The sequence below is a fragment of the Amphiura filiformis genome, chromosome 15 (assembly GCF_039555335.1).
Source record: "Amphiura filiformis chromosome 15, Afil_fr2py, whole genome shotgun sequence".
Taxonomy (NCBI): Eukaryota; Metazoa; Echinodermata; class Ophiuroidea; order Amphilepidida; family Amphiuridae; genus Amphiura; species Amphiura filiformis.
In genome coordinates, this window is record NC_092642.1 from 11838843 (window position 1) to 11853152 (window position 14310).

The 14310-nt window shown below is 38.8% G+C and overlaps 2 protein-coding genes across 2 annotated transcripts in view; one reads left to right on the top strand and one right to left on the bottom strand.

Annotated features, from left to right (window-relative positions):
• The first annotated feature begins 811 nt into the window (after positions 1–811).
• Positions 812–4779, top strand: LOC140170716 (retinol dehydrogenase 8-like). Its single transcript, XM_072193951.1, has 4 exons — positions 812–1079; positions 2684–2863; positions 3199–3292; positions 4361–4779. The coding sequence occupies exons 1-4, from the start codon at positions 812–814 to the stop codon at positions 4689–4691; spliced, it is 873 nt and encodes a 290-aa protein (XP_072050052.1). The 3' UTR covers positions 4692–4779.
• Positions 4780–8410: 3631 nt separating this feature from the next.
• The window catches only part of LOC140171259 (sodium/potassium/calcium exchanger 5-like), a 69793-nt gene continuing 63893 nt past the window's right edge, over positions 8411–14310 (bottom strand). Inside the window, exons 7-10 of the mRNA XM_072194489.1 lie at positions 13200–13480; positions 11941–12186; positions 10708–10809; positions 8411–9125 (exon numbers count right to left, since the gene is read on the bottom strand). Coding sequence (XP_072050590.1) covers positions 8800–9125; positions 10708–10809; positions 11941–12186; positions 13200–13480 — 955 coding nt within the window. The 3' untranslated portion in view covers positions 8411–8799. The remainder of the gene's footprint in view (positions 9126–10707; positions 10810–11940; positions 12187–13199; positions 13481–14310) is intronic.

Consider the following 14310-nt stretch of genomic DNA (forward strand, 5'->3'; position numbering starts at 1 on the left):
CGTTTTTAGGTCAAGGCTGTTTTTACCATTATGCAGCGAACCATTGTTGAAGCTATTTCACATACATGTATAAAACATTCTAGAGAAAGAATGATGCCATATACTGTTGAAATATCTTTTGTTGATTTCAAATGATAATGTCATGAAGTCGTAAATTTTAAGGTCAAATTCCTAAAACCAAAACAAAACATTGCGACGCAGATATTTCCCGACTTTCGCAATTTCATCATCACATCAGTGTCTTTATTATTTGTTTGAAACCTTTCCCAAACGTTCGTGCTCTTTATGCATAAAAACGGCTAATCTATCTTTACAAAACGCGTCTTTTTAGTAAACAAAAGGCTAAAGATGGCATTATGAGATTTATCATTTATCATTACACTCCTCCACTCAACTGCCACCGTGGCCGAACGGTAAAGCGCTAGACGCGTAATCGAAGGAAGTTTCGAAGTTTTCAAAATTCATGATCGCATTCCGAAATGAGTCACTTGTCGGTAAATCATGTATCGTATCCTTAACGCGTTGGTACACGGGTACTATATTGGTATTAGTATGATAGCCCCAGTGTGCGGCATGGGTTCGAGGCCCTCCTGTGCCTTATTTTCTTTTTTGAAAATTTCAAAATAGGGAAATGTAGCTAGGCGAATTTATGTATGGCGTAGGGTGGTGTCGGTCTATAGCGATGACAAACAGGAAGGTTACGATAAATATCTAAAGTGTCAACATTGGTAGAACTTAGCCAATATATAGCAAAATAGTATTTACCAGATGTTTGGCTACCTAACATATGCTCTGGCACCACACATACAATATGGCTTCACAAGTTATTCTGATCACAGGATGTGCTCAAGGCATCGGCAAAGAAGCAGCTTTGTTTCTTGCACGAGATCCACAATGTCGCTTCAAGGTGTATGCTACCATGCGTAATATGGCGACAAGACAAGAGGAGTTGAAAACAGAGGCAGGGAATATTCTTAACGATACACTGTTTATTCGGGAATTGGATGTTACCAAGCAAGAAACTATTGATAAAACTGTGAAGGAAATAGTCAACAATGAGGGGCAAATCGATGTTTTGGGTAAGATTTTAATCATTATGCATCATAGTACATCCAACCAAACCCTCGGGATCATTACATAGGTTTTTTGATATTGAGGGGTATGTATATTTTTATAAATGTATTTTGTCTATTGTCAAGACCTGCATCATATCAGTTACTATGTCATTCTGCGGTTAATATTATGTTAACATGTGTATAATGGGTCTAGAGTCCAGCATATCCTCCGACTAATACGAGTCAATATCTTTGTGTGTTTGAACCGTTGAACATTCAATACGTGTAATCCTGTATGCTAATAATAAAAGGTTGACGCAGTGAATTTGATTTTTTTGAATGCGAATATGCCTAAATTAGGCCAGTCCATATCTTGTTTGGACTTTTTGCAAGAACTGTGCTGACCAACTGCTGCCTTGCTAAATACAACAGTACAGTAGTACTTGCACGGAAGTATTTTGTGCTTGTAAAATATTTACTCCAAGTGGACAAATATCACCTTGTGCGCCTGCAATGTTCTTTCCTATCATCAAGGCTATATACATCGATCTTATCTGATGAGTCAGATTGGGTTTATCTATTTGCCAGCGATGAGCTATTGAAATTATAGCACTTAATCAACAAAAACAATCCATTTTATTGTTCAAATCGTAAGTGGTCATCGCTAACGACCGTAACCTGATTATGACTCCGGTTTATATAGTAAACACTCTCCGAGATGGTTGAATCGTCGAATGGCGCACACCGACATCGCCTGGCTAATAATTACTTGGTACAGCAGGGATACTAAAATAAATACCCGGGATCGATACACGTGAATTTGCTATGCATGAGTTTGATATGAGAAGAAAATCTTTGGATACCGGTGTAGAAAATGATGAATATCTCCCGTAAATGATTTCGTATAAAGAAACCAGATGTGGTTCCTTGCACATGAATATATATTTTGAACAGATATGATAGTCGCTAGCGTGCGCTTTGAGACAGTAGCTTGCGTCTTGAGTCAAAAACTGACAATAATTCCGCAATAATTCTGATTTATATGTGCCGAATTATATAGCGCAGTGTATAGGCCAATCGTGAAGGTTGTCTAAAAGGATATGACCTATGGCATACGATGCTTGACTGACACACAGCGAGGTTAGTCACCGAGCTAATCGGGGCTATTGTCAGTAGCCTTAGTCAGATGTCCTTCAGCCTATTATGCGACTGAACTATTAAACAGGTCGATATGTATAATGGCCATGCGTGGCAGTGGATTCAATCTACCATGGTGATTTCTGCCATGAAGATATCGGGGCGATGACACTGTGTGGCGTCAGTGGACGTTTCGCTTTTGCGCGAATACAGTATAATATTATCATGGCGAATTGATGACCTCCCGAAAGCTCGGATTTCGACAATACACGGATTTAGGGTTTCTCTACCGGAAGTCAATTTGTGCCGAAATTCCTTCCCACAATGCAATAAGCGTTTTGCATAACAATAGATACAGTTCGGAGGTTAATCCATCTCCTTTGTTATGCAATACGCATATTGCATTGTGGGAAGGAATTTCGGCACAAATTGACTTCCGGTAGAGAAACCCTAAAACCGCGTATTGAGCAAAATTCAAAATTTCTTTCCAGTTAATAACGCAGGTGTAGCTTTTGCACCCTGGTGGGAAACCGGTTCAATTCAGTCGTTCTATGACATCATGGAAATCAACTATTTTGGATGCGTCAGAATGACTAGGGCAGTAGTCCCGCACATGAAAGAGAAACGGAGCGGCAAGATTCTTCAAATCTCAAGTGTATCTGGATTCCATGGTAATTGCTTTTTTTTTAAATCATAGATAGCGACCATGGTACAGCCCAATTCAAACGTAAAAAACGTAAAAAACGTTAAAAAAAACACCAACACACAAAGCACACCATAAACAAGTGCTGACATCTCGCATCAACATAAGGTTTCTTATTTTAATTGACAGGGGTAACATTATGGCCCCGATTGAAGAGGACAGACAACAAATATAATTTTACTGTCTCACTTTAAGCAAATTTACCTCGAGTTGTAAAGATATACCTCGCTATTGAACAGACAAACAAAACAGACCATGATATTGAAAATATAACAAGGACTTTCTGATTTTCCAAACTTGCAGCGGCTCCTATCAGTATACAATACCATGCCTCCAAGTTTGCCCTGGAAGGTTTCAGTGAGTCTATAGCTCCACCACTAAGGAAATTTAACATCTGGTAAGTACATGTCACGGCTGAGCGATCATAGTCTGACGGCGATTTTCTGTTGCTACAGATGTTGCGTTTCAGTTCTCCACAGTGTAAACCTTCGGTTTTGATGTTTGCAGCGAAAGACGTTGCGGAAAATTTTAATCGCTACGACACGCCGATGGCGACAATAATTAGCCGCTACATCGGACTATTAATAGAAAGGTTGCGATATCCACACGTACGTATCATATCCCCGTACATCTATTCAAAATCACTCTTATGAGACGGGAGTATGAATAGATCTTCGGGCGTACGATACGTACGTTTGGAAATCGCAACCTCTCTTAGAATTAAGTACGTGTCACGCATTATGTGCTTTATTGTATATAGTAGCATACCGTCTTGTTTTAGCAGTGCTTTAATTTACCTTATTGAACGGCAGTTCATATTTCTGGCCGAGACGTCAATATCCGGGGGGGGGAGGCAGGGGACGTGCCCCCAACCTTTCGGCAAAATGACCCACTTTTGTTCTTTTCAGCCACTTTCTGACAATTCAGGCCGGTTGCCCCCACCCCTGATTTCAAGCCGGATTAGCGCCAATAATAGCTGGTGACAGGTTTGTAAGACCAGGGCACCTTACTATAAGAGCACACCTTGTACTTATAGTGCATTTTGCACATTGTTGCTATGTTAATATGTGCGGCTAGCGCCGCTCATACTTACTACCACTATAATAGATGCCCGTAAAACTAAGACTTAAAAAGAGGAAGGGGGCAAGCAATTTTGGCACACCGTTTTGAAAATGTTACCCCCACAGGCTCATTGCACAGTCCCTATTAAAGCAAAATGATAACACCCTGGCGATAATACCCATTGCAGGGCAAATAATACACTTCTACTGACCGAGCGTTGAACCAGAATCTTCATAAACCTACTATACTCTAATTAGCGTCTCCCTCACCTTGAAAGATATATAGAAGGAACCTTTTATTTATGATGTCACTGTTCTGAGCCAAGTTATTAACATGATCAATTTTTCACTTATAAACCACCGACTTGACATATTTGTAATAATTTCTATTTATTTATTAACAGGGTTTCTGTAATCGAGCCTGGTTACGTCGCGACAAAGATGACTCTACCCTATGGTGACAACCCTAGTGCTCTATATACAAAAGCAGCCAGAACAATCCCAGGAGAAGAAGAGCGAAAGATCGTCACTGATATGCTCACCTCTGACCCGGAAATCGTCATAGGAAATGAAACGCAGGGCCCCGAAGAATTGGCGAGGTTGTTTCAAGACATTATCTTGTCACCAAATCCTGATTTTCGGTATCAGACTTCTCAGACAATCAAAAGATTGGCACGGGAAAAGTTTGTTGATCCGACGGGCAACACGATCATGAATGCTTGGTTGAAGCAGTAAATTATTATTGACGACATCTAGCCCTAAACACTACCTAATTCACCTAAGAAACCACTGTTTTATGAATAATGGCCATTTTCTCTGTATTATGGGATGGTCCAATCACTTCACCTGTAACATCCCCGCGTTTTGCCCACCAAAAGTTATATTTTTCTCATTGACCTGTCCAATATAAGGGCTGAAAGATGTTTTACTTGGCTTTTGTAAGCCAATGTATCTGAAGTGGGTGGGTAAAGCGGTGGTGTAAACCCATTGTTATTGACACAGTATTCTAAGCGGACTTTTTTGTACTCATCATGCTCATTATAGACGAATCCAATTTGACGCATTCCTACACCTCAATGGCAGCCATAGCTGGGTCCCCCTCAGCTCCATCTCACTGTGAAATGATGCGGCCTTGGAGGGTATTTTAAACTGCATTCTTACACGTAGACAAAAGAATGATAATGGGGACCCAGTAATGGCCGACCAAATCCTGACCATGACTTTTTGGCTCGTTGGATTCGTCTATATCAAGAGGGATTGAAATACTAGCTTCAAATCTCACTACGGGAAAAATGGTTTACGGTCATTCTACCCAGCTGGAAATAGCATGACACCATCCTCTTCCCGTAAATCGAAGTAACAGGTACTTTGAGCAGTAATTTGACGATATCGTCTGATGTTTATACTCTAATTCAAAAGAGGTCAGTGAAAAGTAGCATTACTTTTACAAACAGACGAGTAAAAACACTACTATGGGCTATTTGCGGGGAAGAGATAAGTTTAGGTGACCGCTTATGAGTTCGAATTTCTACCAGCCTAATCATGAAGCTCCTGTGGCCGAGTAGTTGAGGCACAGGTCTCGTAAACCTGAAGTCCTAGGTTCGATTCCCAGACGGGATCACTTTTTCTACTTGTCTCTTTTATCATTTGCGACGGCGAACCTGGTGCAAAATTATGTTTACTTAGACGAATACATATTCGCCACTATGCAGAGTTCAGGAGGAAGTTCACAAGTAAAATTGCAAACAAACAAAAACAAAAGCTTAAAATATACTGTTTTTGTTTATTTCAGCCATTATCAAGTACAGACTCTTTACATCTTCACATTATATAATAACAAAATAAAGATATAAGTATTACATTAATATATAATACATTTAGATCTTGTTGTGTCATTGCAGATTGTTGAGATAATAATTACTCTAGTCAATATTCTAAGCGCTAAATTTTCAGGGTTAAAAAAGACAATGATTTTACAAGAGCCAGGGTTCTCTTCTTTTTTCGACCAGACTGAGAATGAATATTAAAATTCAACAGTTGGTCAATGTCGGAAAAGTAAGTGCTGTATTTTTCTGACTCAGGAGTAGTAGGACTACTGTATAATTTGCCGTTGCGACCATCTTAATGCTGATAGCATGGGCGTCAAGGATCTGTGGTTTCATTTGTAAGTAAATCGGCTGTGTGAAATATCCAGTGTATTTTTCTATTATGTTGAGCCTTATCACTTGGTAAACAACTGACTGACCTTGCCCACCAATCAATTAAGACTATTATAATCATGTGATGGCTAGAATCCAATAGTAAACATGATTAGAAAAAAGAATAAAAATTTCCTACACTGTACAGTCTCATTGCAAGATTAAATGGGTTAAATAGTCCTTGTTATGTGGGACAGGATTATAGGTCAATCAAATTAAGCAATCACCCACCACTAATTGCATCAGAAGCTATTTAATCGCCATTCATTTAAGAAAAATATCCGCTTATATAGGCGTGAAATTCAAATTTTGTCAATTGTTAAAAATCATACCAATGTATTCCTTTCGGATTAAAAAGATATATAATTTGACCTAGGCATTGTTCCACTACTTGGGACCTTTGGAGACTTTTGATATTTTCTTAATATACTTTTCTGAAATGAATGGTGATTATGTTTGTATGATGATCGACCAAAAGTGAATATATTACACAATATTACACAATATTTCACATTAATCACAATATACACAATATATTACAATATTTCACAACATTTCACATTATTTCAAATATATTTCACGATAACTATTGCAGATGTCCCGAACGTAAAGTCACATAACACAATAATATAATTCTTTGGAATCTTTTATAGAACTCTTTAGATATTATCAAAATCATATATTAGTACATGTACACTATCACTGATTTAAACATTTTTGACGTTGCGTAGCGATCGGGCAGTGGATTTGATAATTGTGTACAAATTCATGGCTTTTATTTTGTTTTAATTTTAAACCCACCACTATTGATTCTTGTGGAATATATGGACAATTCTACCACAAAAATGGTCCAATAGCGGTTTTTCCTTTCTTTGGTACGGGAAAACATTACATTACTTACATAAAATTCCACAAATATCTCTCAGCTCTATTTTGAATACCATGGTTTACCATACTTCAAATAACTTTGTGAATGTTCATTGTATCACCTCTGCAAGGTGTCAAAATAATTGTAATTACACCCATGCTCTATCTAACTATTGTTTTAGAAAATACATTTAAGTTGTTTTAGAGAATTTACTGGCTTAGTTGAATAGTGCTTTAACTTTCATTATTGGCCTTGAACAGAGTTTTAAATGAAGTACATTTGGGCAAAAGTGACATTAAATGTACCCAATTTGGGCAAACTTTTTTTTTAACAATTGATATACTGATGGATTGCAAAAACATAAAGTAGGTATAGAGAAATTCAGCATCCGGAAGTCATGGCTCATCCCGTACAAAATTTGTCAAAGAACCCTTCCCCATCCCCGGGGAAAGACACAGTTATTTGTTATGATTGTGTACTTTGTGCACAGATTAATTCAGCAGCATATATCTTCCAAGTAAAAAGGTAGCATCTATATTGTAATGTGTGACCTGCTACCACGAAATGAGCATAAAGTCGCAAGATTGGTAGCTTTGAAATGCCCTGGCTACTGCGTTGGTGTTCTTTGTTTCACACGCACCTGTTTAGTAGTATGTGAATGGGCCACAATTGGCCATTCACAAAGGATATACTACAGGTGCGCGGCAATCAGCAAGGATGTCTGGAAACTACCAACTTGTGACTTAACACTCATTTAGTAGTAGGGCGGACTTGGCATAGGGCGGATTAGACGGATAGTTCCATGACGCAGTAGAATTCACCACGACCTTTGCAGGACTTAAACCCCATTAAAAGCTATTAAACCAAGATAACACTCATTGGAAACAGCTCAATTATGTTAAATCAGAGCTTCTCTGATTAAATCCACACTACACATGTTTCTGTTTTACCTGTGCGATATTGCAATGAGCTGGTATTATAGTTTCAGTTGGGTGAACGATTATAAAGCAAACGCAAGATAACAATACAATAGTCTGCATATTGTTAACCAGCATTCTTGAAAATGAGAAACATAAAGGTTGTAGACTCAACACGGTTTGGAAATAATTTCTTAATTTTTTTGGTGTTCTCTGTCATTTACATATCAGGGAGGTACGACCATTTGCAGATGTCCAACCTACTCAGTTTTTAGCCTACATGTAATGTATTAATTATTCTTGATTAACAAAAAATATCCGTCAAGTGGTTTAGCTTTAATGCCCTTCGCAAGAGAGCGGTACACAAGTGAGTGATAGTCAGTAAAAGATGCATTCGATTTACACAGAAAATTTTGCAGGCCGTGCCGTGCCCTTCCTTCATAAAACACCAAAGTGCGAATATTTCTAAACACCTAAATTAGCTAAAATTTAGGACATGTTACAAAACTATATTTTCTAGAATTTCAGAGAGTACTATACATATTGGCCGGTTATTTTTCACACAGTGACGATAACTAGGCAACGCCCTATACCTATAACATACACTGTTTGTAGAGGTCGCGCGTCAATGGTGAGAGTACTGTGTATTGTGTATAGGAAAATGAACAGTAACTGCAGTATGCCCAGTTTCCTCCACGGGCATGTATCTGTCTTACCTTTCGGCACAACGCACGCGAAACATTTTCTGGCACAAATTCTTTACACTATAACACTTCACGATGTGCATGCCAACAACCCCGGTTTCAGCGTGTAGAATATTTAACATCAAACGTCATGACCCGGGATACATCAAATTTCATCTATGGTGGCCCAGGACAATAAAATGGCGGTACCGTTCCACCGACTATTCCAAGTTCTCTCAAAATAGCAAAAGTGATAAAAACAACATATATGGCGAAACATAGAACGCCCAATTTGATGTTCAGCTTCCACCCGTTGACATGAATGGCTATGACAACTATCAATACAGTTAACATCAATGTGATCGAGGTAAAAGTAAGTCCGTCTGTTGCTATGGTAACTGGTTCAAAGACGAGAGCTTTGATGGACCAGGGTAGACCAAGACATATTAAAACATCAAATAGATTGCTGCCTATCACATTGGAGAGCGCCATATCACCGAAACCTGGAAATTTGAGTTAGGTGAACAGGAAACAAAAATAAGCTTAGTTGGTAGGCTACATCAACATGCGGATTTCAGTGTTTCTTAGTACCGGAAGGCAATTTGTGCTGAAATTCATTCCCACAATGCGATAGGCGAATTGCATTATGTACAGTTAGACTTGGAGGTTAATCCTCATTTGTTATACATTACGCATATTGCATTGTGGGAAGGAATTTCGGCATAAAGTGGCTTCCGGTAGAGAAACCCTAAATCTGCGCATATACATGTTCTGATACATTTCTACCAGTTTGACATTTACTGTTGGACACATTTTATCATCTGATTATGCTTGACGATATCATGGTAAATGATGTGCTAGTAATATAGACCATAAATCTCGAAAGCCTTTTATTTGTGATTTAACCATACATACGTCCCGTCGGAGAACAGTTACTGCGCAGTTTTCCAATGCGCAGTAACGGTATTCGCCATGTAAAGAGTTATCTATCAAAAGCTCTCAGGATTTTCCGAAATTGTATATTTGCCGTAGAAGTATTGATTACCATAGCGATAGGTGAATTTTTTTTTTGAATGTATTGCCCAGCACTATAAGTAGGCTTTACTCAACACTTGTCAATATGCGTACGTGTTTGAGGGCAAACGAGAACACACACAAGATTTTTCACCCTAAACTGCGGAATTACTTCCAACCGAGGACAGTCCGCAATCTCAAACTGCTGCAAAAGACCTCAAATGCATGCTAAATGCTTTATAACGCTATTTGCGTTAAACCGAGGACCACACGTGTAAAAACTACCGTCCGCAGGTGATGGCTAAAATTCCGTTTCGTATTATACACAAAAAAATCCGCCATTTTAGTCCACGGTTAGGCGATGAAAACATCATACACACGTCCTCGGTTAGATAGCAAAGCACAATATCCTCAGTTGGCGACAAACACACACAGGGGTGGGGGTGTGTATGTGTATGCGTTTGTAAATGCCGTCTAACGAGGACCTACATATGGATACACACCGTAAAACGAGGACACACCTCCAAACGAGGACGTCCTCGGTTTGAAACTAGGCCCAGGATGACGTAAATGATGCAAATATGCATATAAGATAGCATATAAGACAGGTCCCCCATAGCGGTATAGGACGGGTCTCAGTTGGATAGTAAGTTGTCTGGTGTGTTTGCGTGAGGTCCACGGTGTGTCGATTAAAAACGGGTGTGTAAGTCCTCGGTTAGATCCTTCTAAAGTCGAGGTCCTCGTTTGAACGTATTTACAAACAGGGGTGTGTGCAATCCTAGATTGAATACAATACGGCTCTTTTCAAAGACACTAATCGTACAGGTGCGAGCGAAACGTATAAATGTACATGGACTCTGCATAAATTATGTGACATTTCCATAGAGTTACGATCCAGGTCTTTATGCCTATTCTTTAATAATCAATGGTGCGATGCAGAGTTACAGCGTACATCTAGTTGCTTGAAAATGCTGCAATAGCAGCATTGATCAAACAATGAGGAGTTGGAAAACAACGAACAAAGACGAGGGAGCCTACAAACTTTATCTAAAGTTGCGTCACCAAGCTTACCATGCCTTGCGACGATGACACTAGATAGTAAATCGGGAACGCTTGTTCCTCCTGCTAGTAACGTTATTCCCATTACGGTATCCGGGATATCAAACGTGTAACCTATAAAGAAAGATGCCATTTTAAATATACAACTATTTGCATGTATTTTTATTATTTTGATTTGAAGTGATTTGATGAAGACGAGAAGGAGTCGTGGAAGACAACAAGACGTGTTATCCTACCTTCATGTCGATTGGGCTATTCCAGTTGAAATCCATACACTATAGCTCACTACAAGACATGACCTTAATCTCCTACATGTGATGTTTAATTTATGAATGTTATTTTTTTGTCAAAAATTTGATTTTTGGTAATTTTTGATCAAAAATGTGATTCTTGGTCAAAATAATGTGATTTTTAATCAAACTCAAAATGTAATTTTTAGTCAAAAATGTGACTTTTGGTCAAAAATGCAATTTTTGGTCAAAATTTTTATTTGCTGAAAATTTACAAACATCAATTTGATGATTTTCTTGACAAAACGTAAGATAAATGTTTAAAAAAAGTTACTATCAAACAATTTCTACAAATTATTAACAAAACGTATCTATTAATTGTTTGCCAAACATTTATTTAATCCATTTAATATACATTGCTAATAAAACGTTTGTCAAACAATTGCCGATAACAATGTATGTCAAACATTTATAGACGAATCCAACGAGCCAAGTCATGGTCAGGATTTGGTCGGACATCTTTGGGTAGCCGCTAGCACCACCCTGGTGTTTTGAGCGTCCAATTGTGCAAATAAAAGCCGCCTAACACCTAGAGAAGATGCAAGGACGAGGAGGGTTAATAGAATAATAGCTAATAATATATATAATGGAGATAATTCCGCAGATAATCCCGTCGCATCTATTCATACATAGTCCTTTTGTTCGCAAGTACATCAATGCATAGATACCGCGTGTAGTTAATCCGATTATTATGTCACTTCAACAGCGAATAGACCATAAATAAGCTGTAAACTTTAATCATTCTTTTGTCTACCTGTGTTTTCGCGGAAGGTGTAAAACGGGTGATGGAATGCAGTTTAAAATTTCCGCCAAGGCCGAATCATTTCACATTTTGAGTGCATTATAGAGGAATCCAAATTCACGCATTCCTACACCTGACTAGCAGCCTTTAGTTGGGTAGCCGTCGGCTACAATGCACTCAAAATGTCGCTAAAGGAGCGGAGTCAAAACTTACCCATAACCACTATCATCCAATAAAGTACATACGACGTCCCCATCAACCACACCAACGACATGAAGAAAGATACGAAATAATATTTTCGCCATCTTGGTTGTGTAACGTCTGGTATTGTTATATACATCAATACGATTGTCGGTAAGCCCAGTATCCAGAGACCACGGTATACTATGCCTTCCGGAGGGGTAAACACTTCTGGAAATTCATAGGACTGTTTGTATTCAGAAATTGGACTATCCATCGCTGGAGAGGTAAAAAAAGGTCACGGTGAATAAATGTTAAGGTAGGGTTTGTGCAAATCCAAGTAACTAATGTATATATAAGTATATGCTCATCGTTTGACACAAATTATTACCAAATAATATTTGACTTTTTGGTCTGTAAAAAATATATTGCTTGACTGCTCTAAACAACCTATTTGTATGATTAGGTCTATTTGACCGTATTTTTTCATACTCATTATATATAATTTATAAATGCACCAAAGCAGATTTTCACAGCATCCCAGAATACACCATGTGCTGTAGATGCTACTTATTGGGTATTTGACCGTTTTCAGCAGACAAAACCATGACATATATTTACACACATGCGCCAGAAAAGGACTATATAATATCTTCTTTAATGTGCAAATGTGAAGTGGTATATCAAAAAGAGACACTTTTGGGCAGGATATCAATTTTGAGTGTTTTACAAGAGGCAAAGACGCAAATACACCACTTCTTTGTTCACATTAGAGAGATTGCAATTTTCCATAAACGTACGTACATATTGCTAGTCTCGGTTCCAAGCTGGATTGTACTCCTTCATCACGAAGGAGATCAAGGCGGCTGGAACAAAGACTAACATCTGATCTGGTCAAAAGAGGGCGGAACACTTGAAATTTAGTGGTCTCCGGGTCAATACGTCTACTTCAATACAACATGTTTTTGATGATAACTAAAAACCAAGGTTAACATGCTGCTTAAAATTAATTGTATTTCAGTGGTACCCAAATATTATGGTTGCCACAAAAACAAATATTTTGGTAGATTAAGGACCACCACATTCATATATTCATTGAATGTCTGTAATATATTGTTAAATGGACAAATTTTGTGCATTTTCAACGTTGTCTCCACGTTCATCTCGTACGTGCCAAATCTTAAAAACGGGCAAAATACGCGACCTCGCTTCCATACAGCAGAGTGATTTTGAATAGATAGACAGGCGTACGATCACGGCAACCTCTATTAATCTACAATGTGCAAACTTACGATCTGACTTATCTGATCGAATAAACCCATTCTGATCTTTTTCTTGGCTTCTCTCCTCATTTACTTCACTGCAAGGCTTAGAAAATGAACTCTCCCTCTCGCGTTCCCCTGACGCTCCGTATGACGTCTCTAAGTTTCCTTGTCCAATCAGAGACGTCGTATCTGTCTCTTTGGTCCTTTCGGGATGTAACCAATGGGCGGCCTTTTCGGAGAAGAATGAGTTGAAGTATATGAGAAGAATGTATAAAAGGTAGCCTACTATCATAATTAGTCCCTCCCACCTGAAAAAAACCAGAAAGAAATGATTTATGGATTACCGTGGAAATTGGGCACAAGTCGATGCACCGCGACACGCACGCCCTGTGAATCGCGTGAAAAGAACCACGCTCGGGGGGGGGGGGCGGTCCAATAATAAAGTGACATGCTTGTGCGTCCGCAACTTTCAACATGGGGGCTTTGGGAAAAAAACATGTAAAATATAGGGTTTTTTCGGGAGGCAATGCTAACAAAATGTTGGTCTTTTGCTAGTAGATGCCATCAAATTGGAGTCCTAATATCCTAAAAACAGGGAAAATTAAAATTAACCAAAAAAAAAAAGGGGGGAGGGGAAGGGGATATTTGGGGAAAACATTAACAATATGGGTCTTTTGGGTAAACAGGCAAACCCCAGGGGGGTCTTTGGGACTGCGGATGATTCAACAAGCCAATTATAGGATCCCACTTCCATTTTTAGCTCTCTCTCCCTTCTATCCCCTACTCTCTCCCGCTCTCTCTCTCCCCTCTCTACGCGTCTCTCCCTATCTCCTCTCTCCTATATATCTGTCGGAGTGTGTGTATATCTCTTTGTCTCTCTGGATCGCTACCTCGCTGTTTACCTTTTCCTCTGCCTCACCCCATTCATTCATTTCCTTTATACTCTAGTTTTGCATACTGCAGTTACTGTCCGTTTTCCTATACACAATACACAGTGCTCTTCCCATTGATACCGCACATATAAAACAGACACATGTGCACAACCAGAGAAGATCTGATTTAATCAGTTGAGATGTTTTCAATGAGTGTTATCTTGGTTTAATAGCTTTTAATGGGGTTTAAGTCCTGGAAAGGTCGC

Bases quoted from the DNA above. Each gene is read 5' to 3' on its own strand.
- LOC140170716 (XM_072193951.1), top strand. From the start codon at position 812: ATGGCTTCACAAGTTATTCTGATCACAGGATGTGCTCAAGGCATCGGC. The intron at 2,864-3,198 runs GTAATTGCTTTT...CCAAACTTGCAG, and splicing joins AAGTGTATCTGGATTCCATG to CGGCTCCTATCAGTATACAA. The intron at 3,293-4,360 runs GTAAGTACATGT...ATTTATTAACAG, and splicing joins CTAAGGAAATTTAACATCTG to GGTTTCTGTAATCGAGCCTG.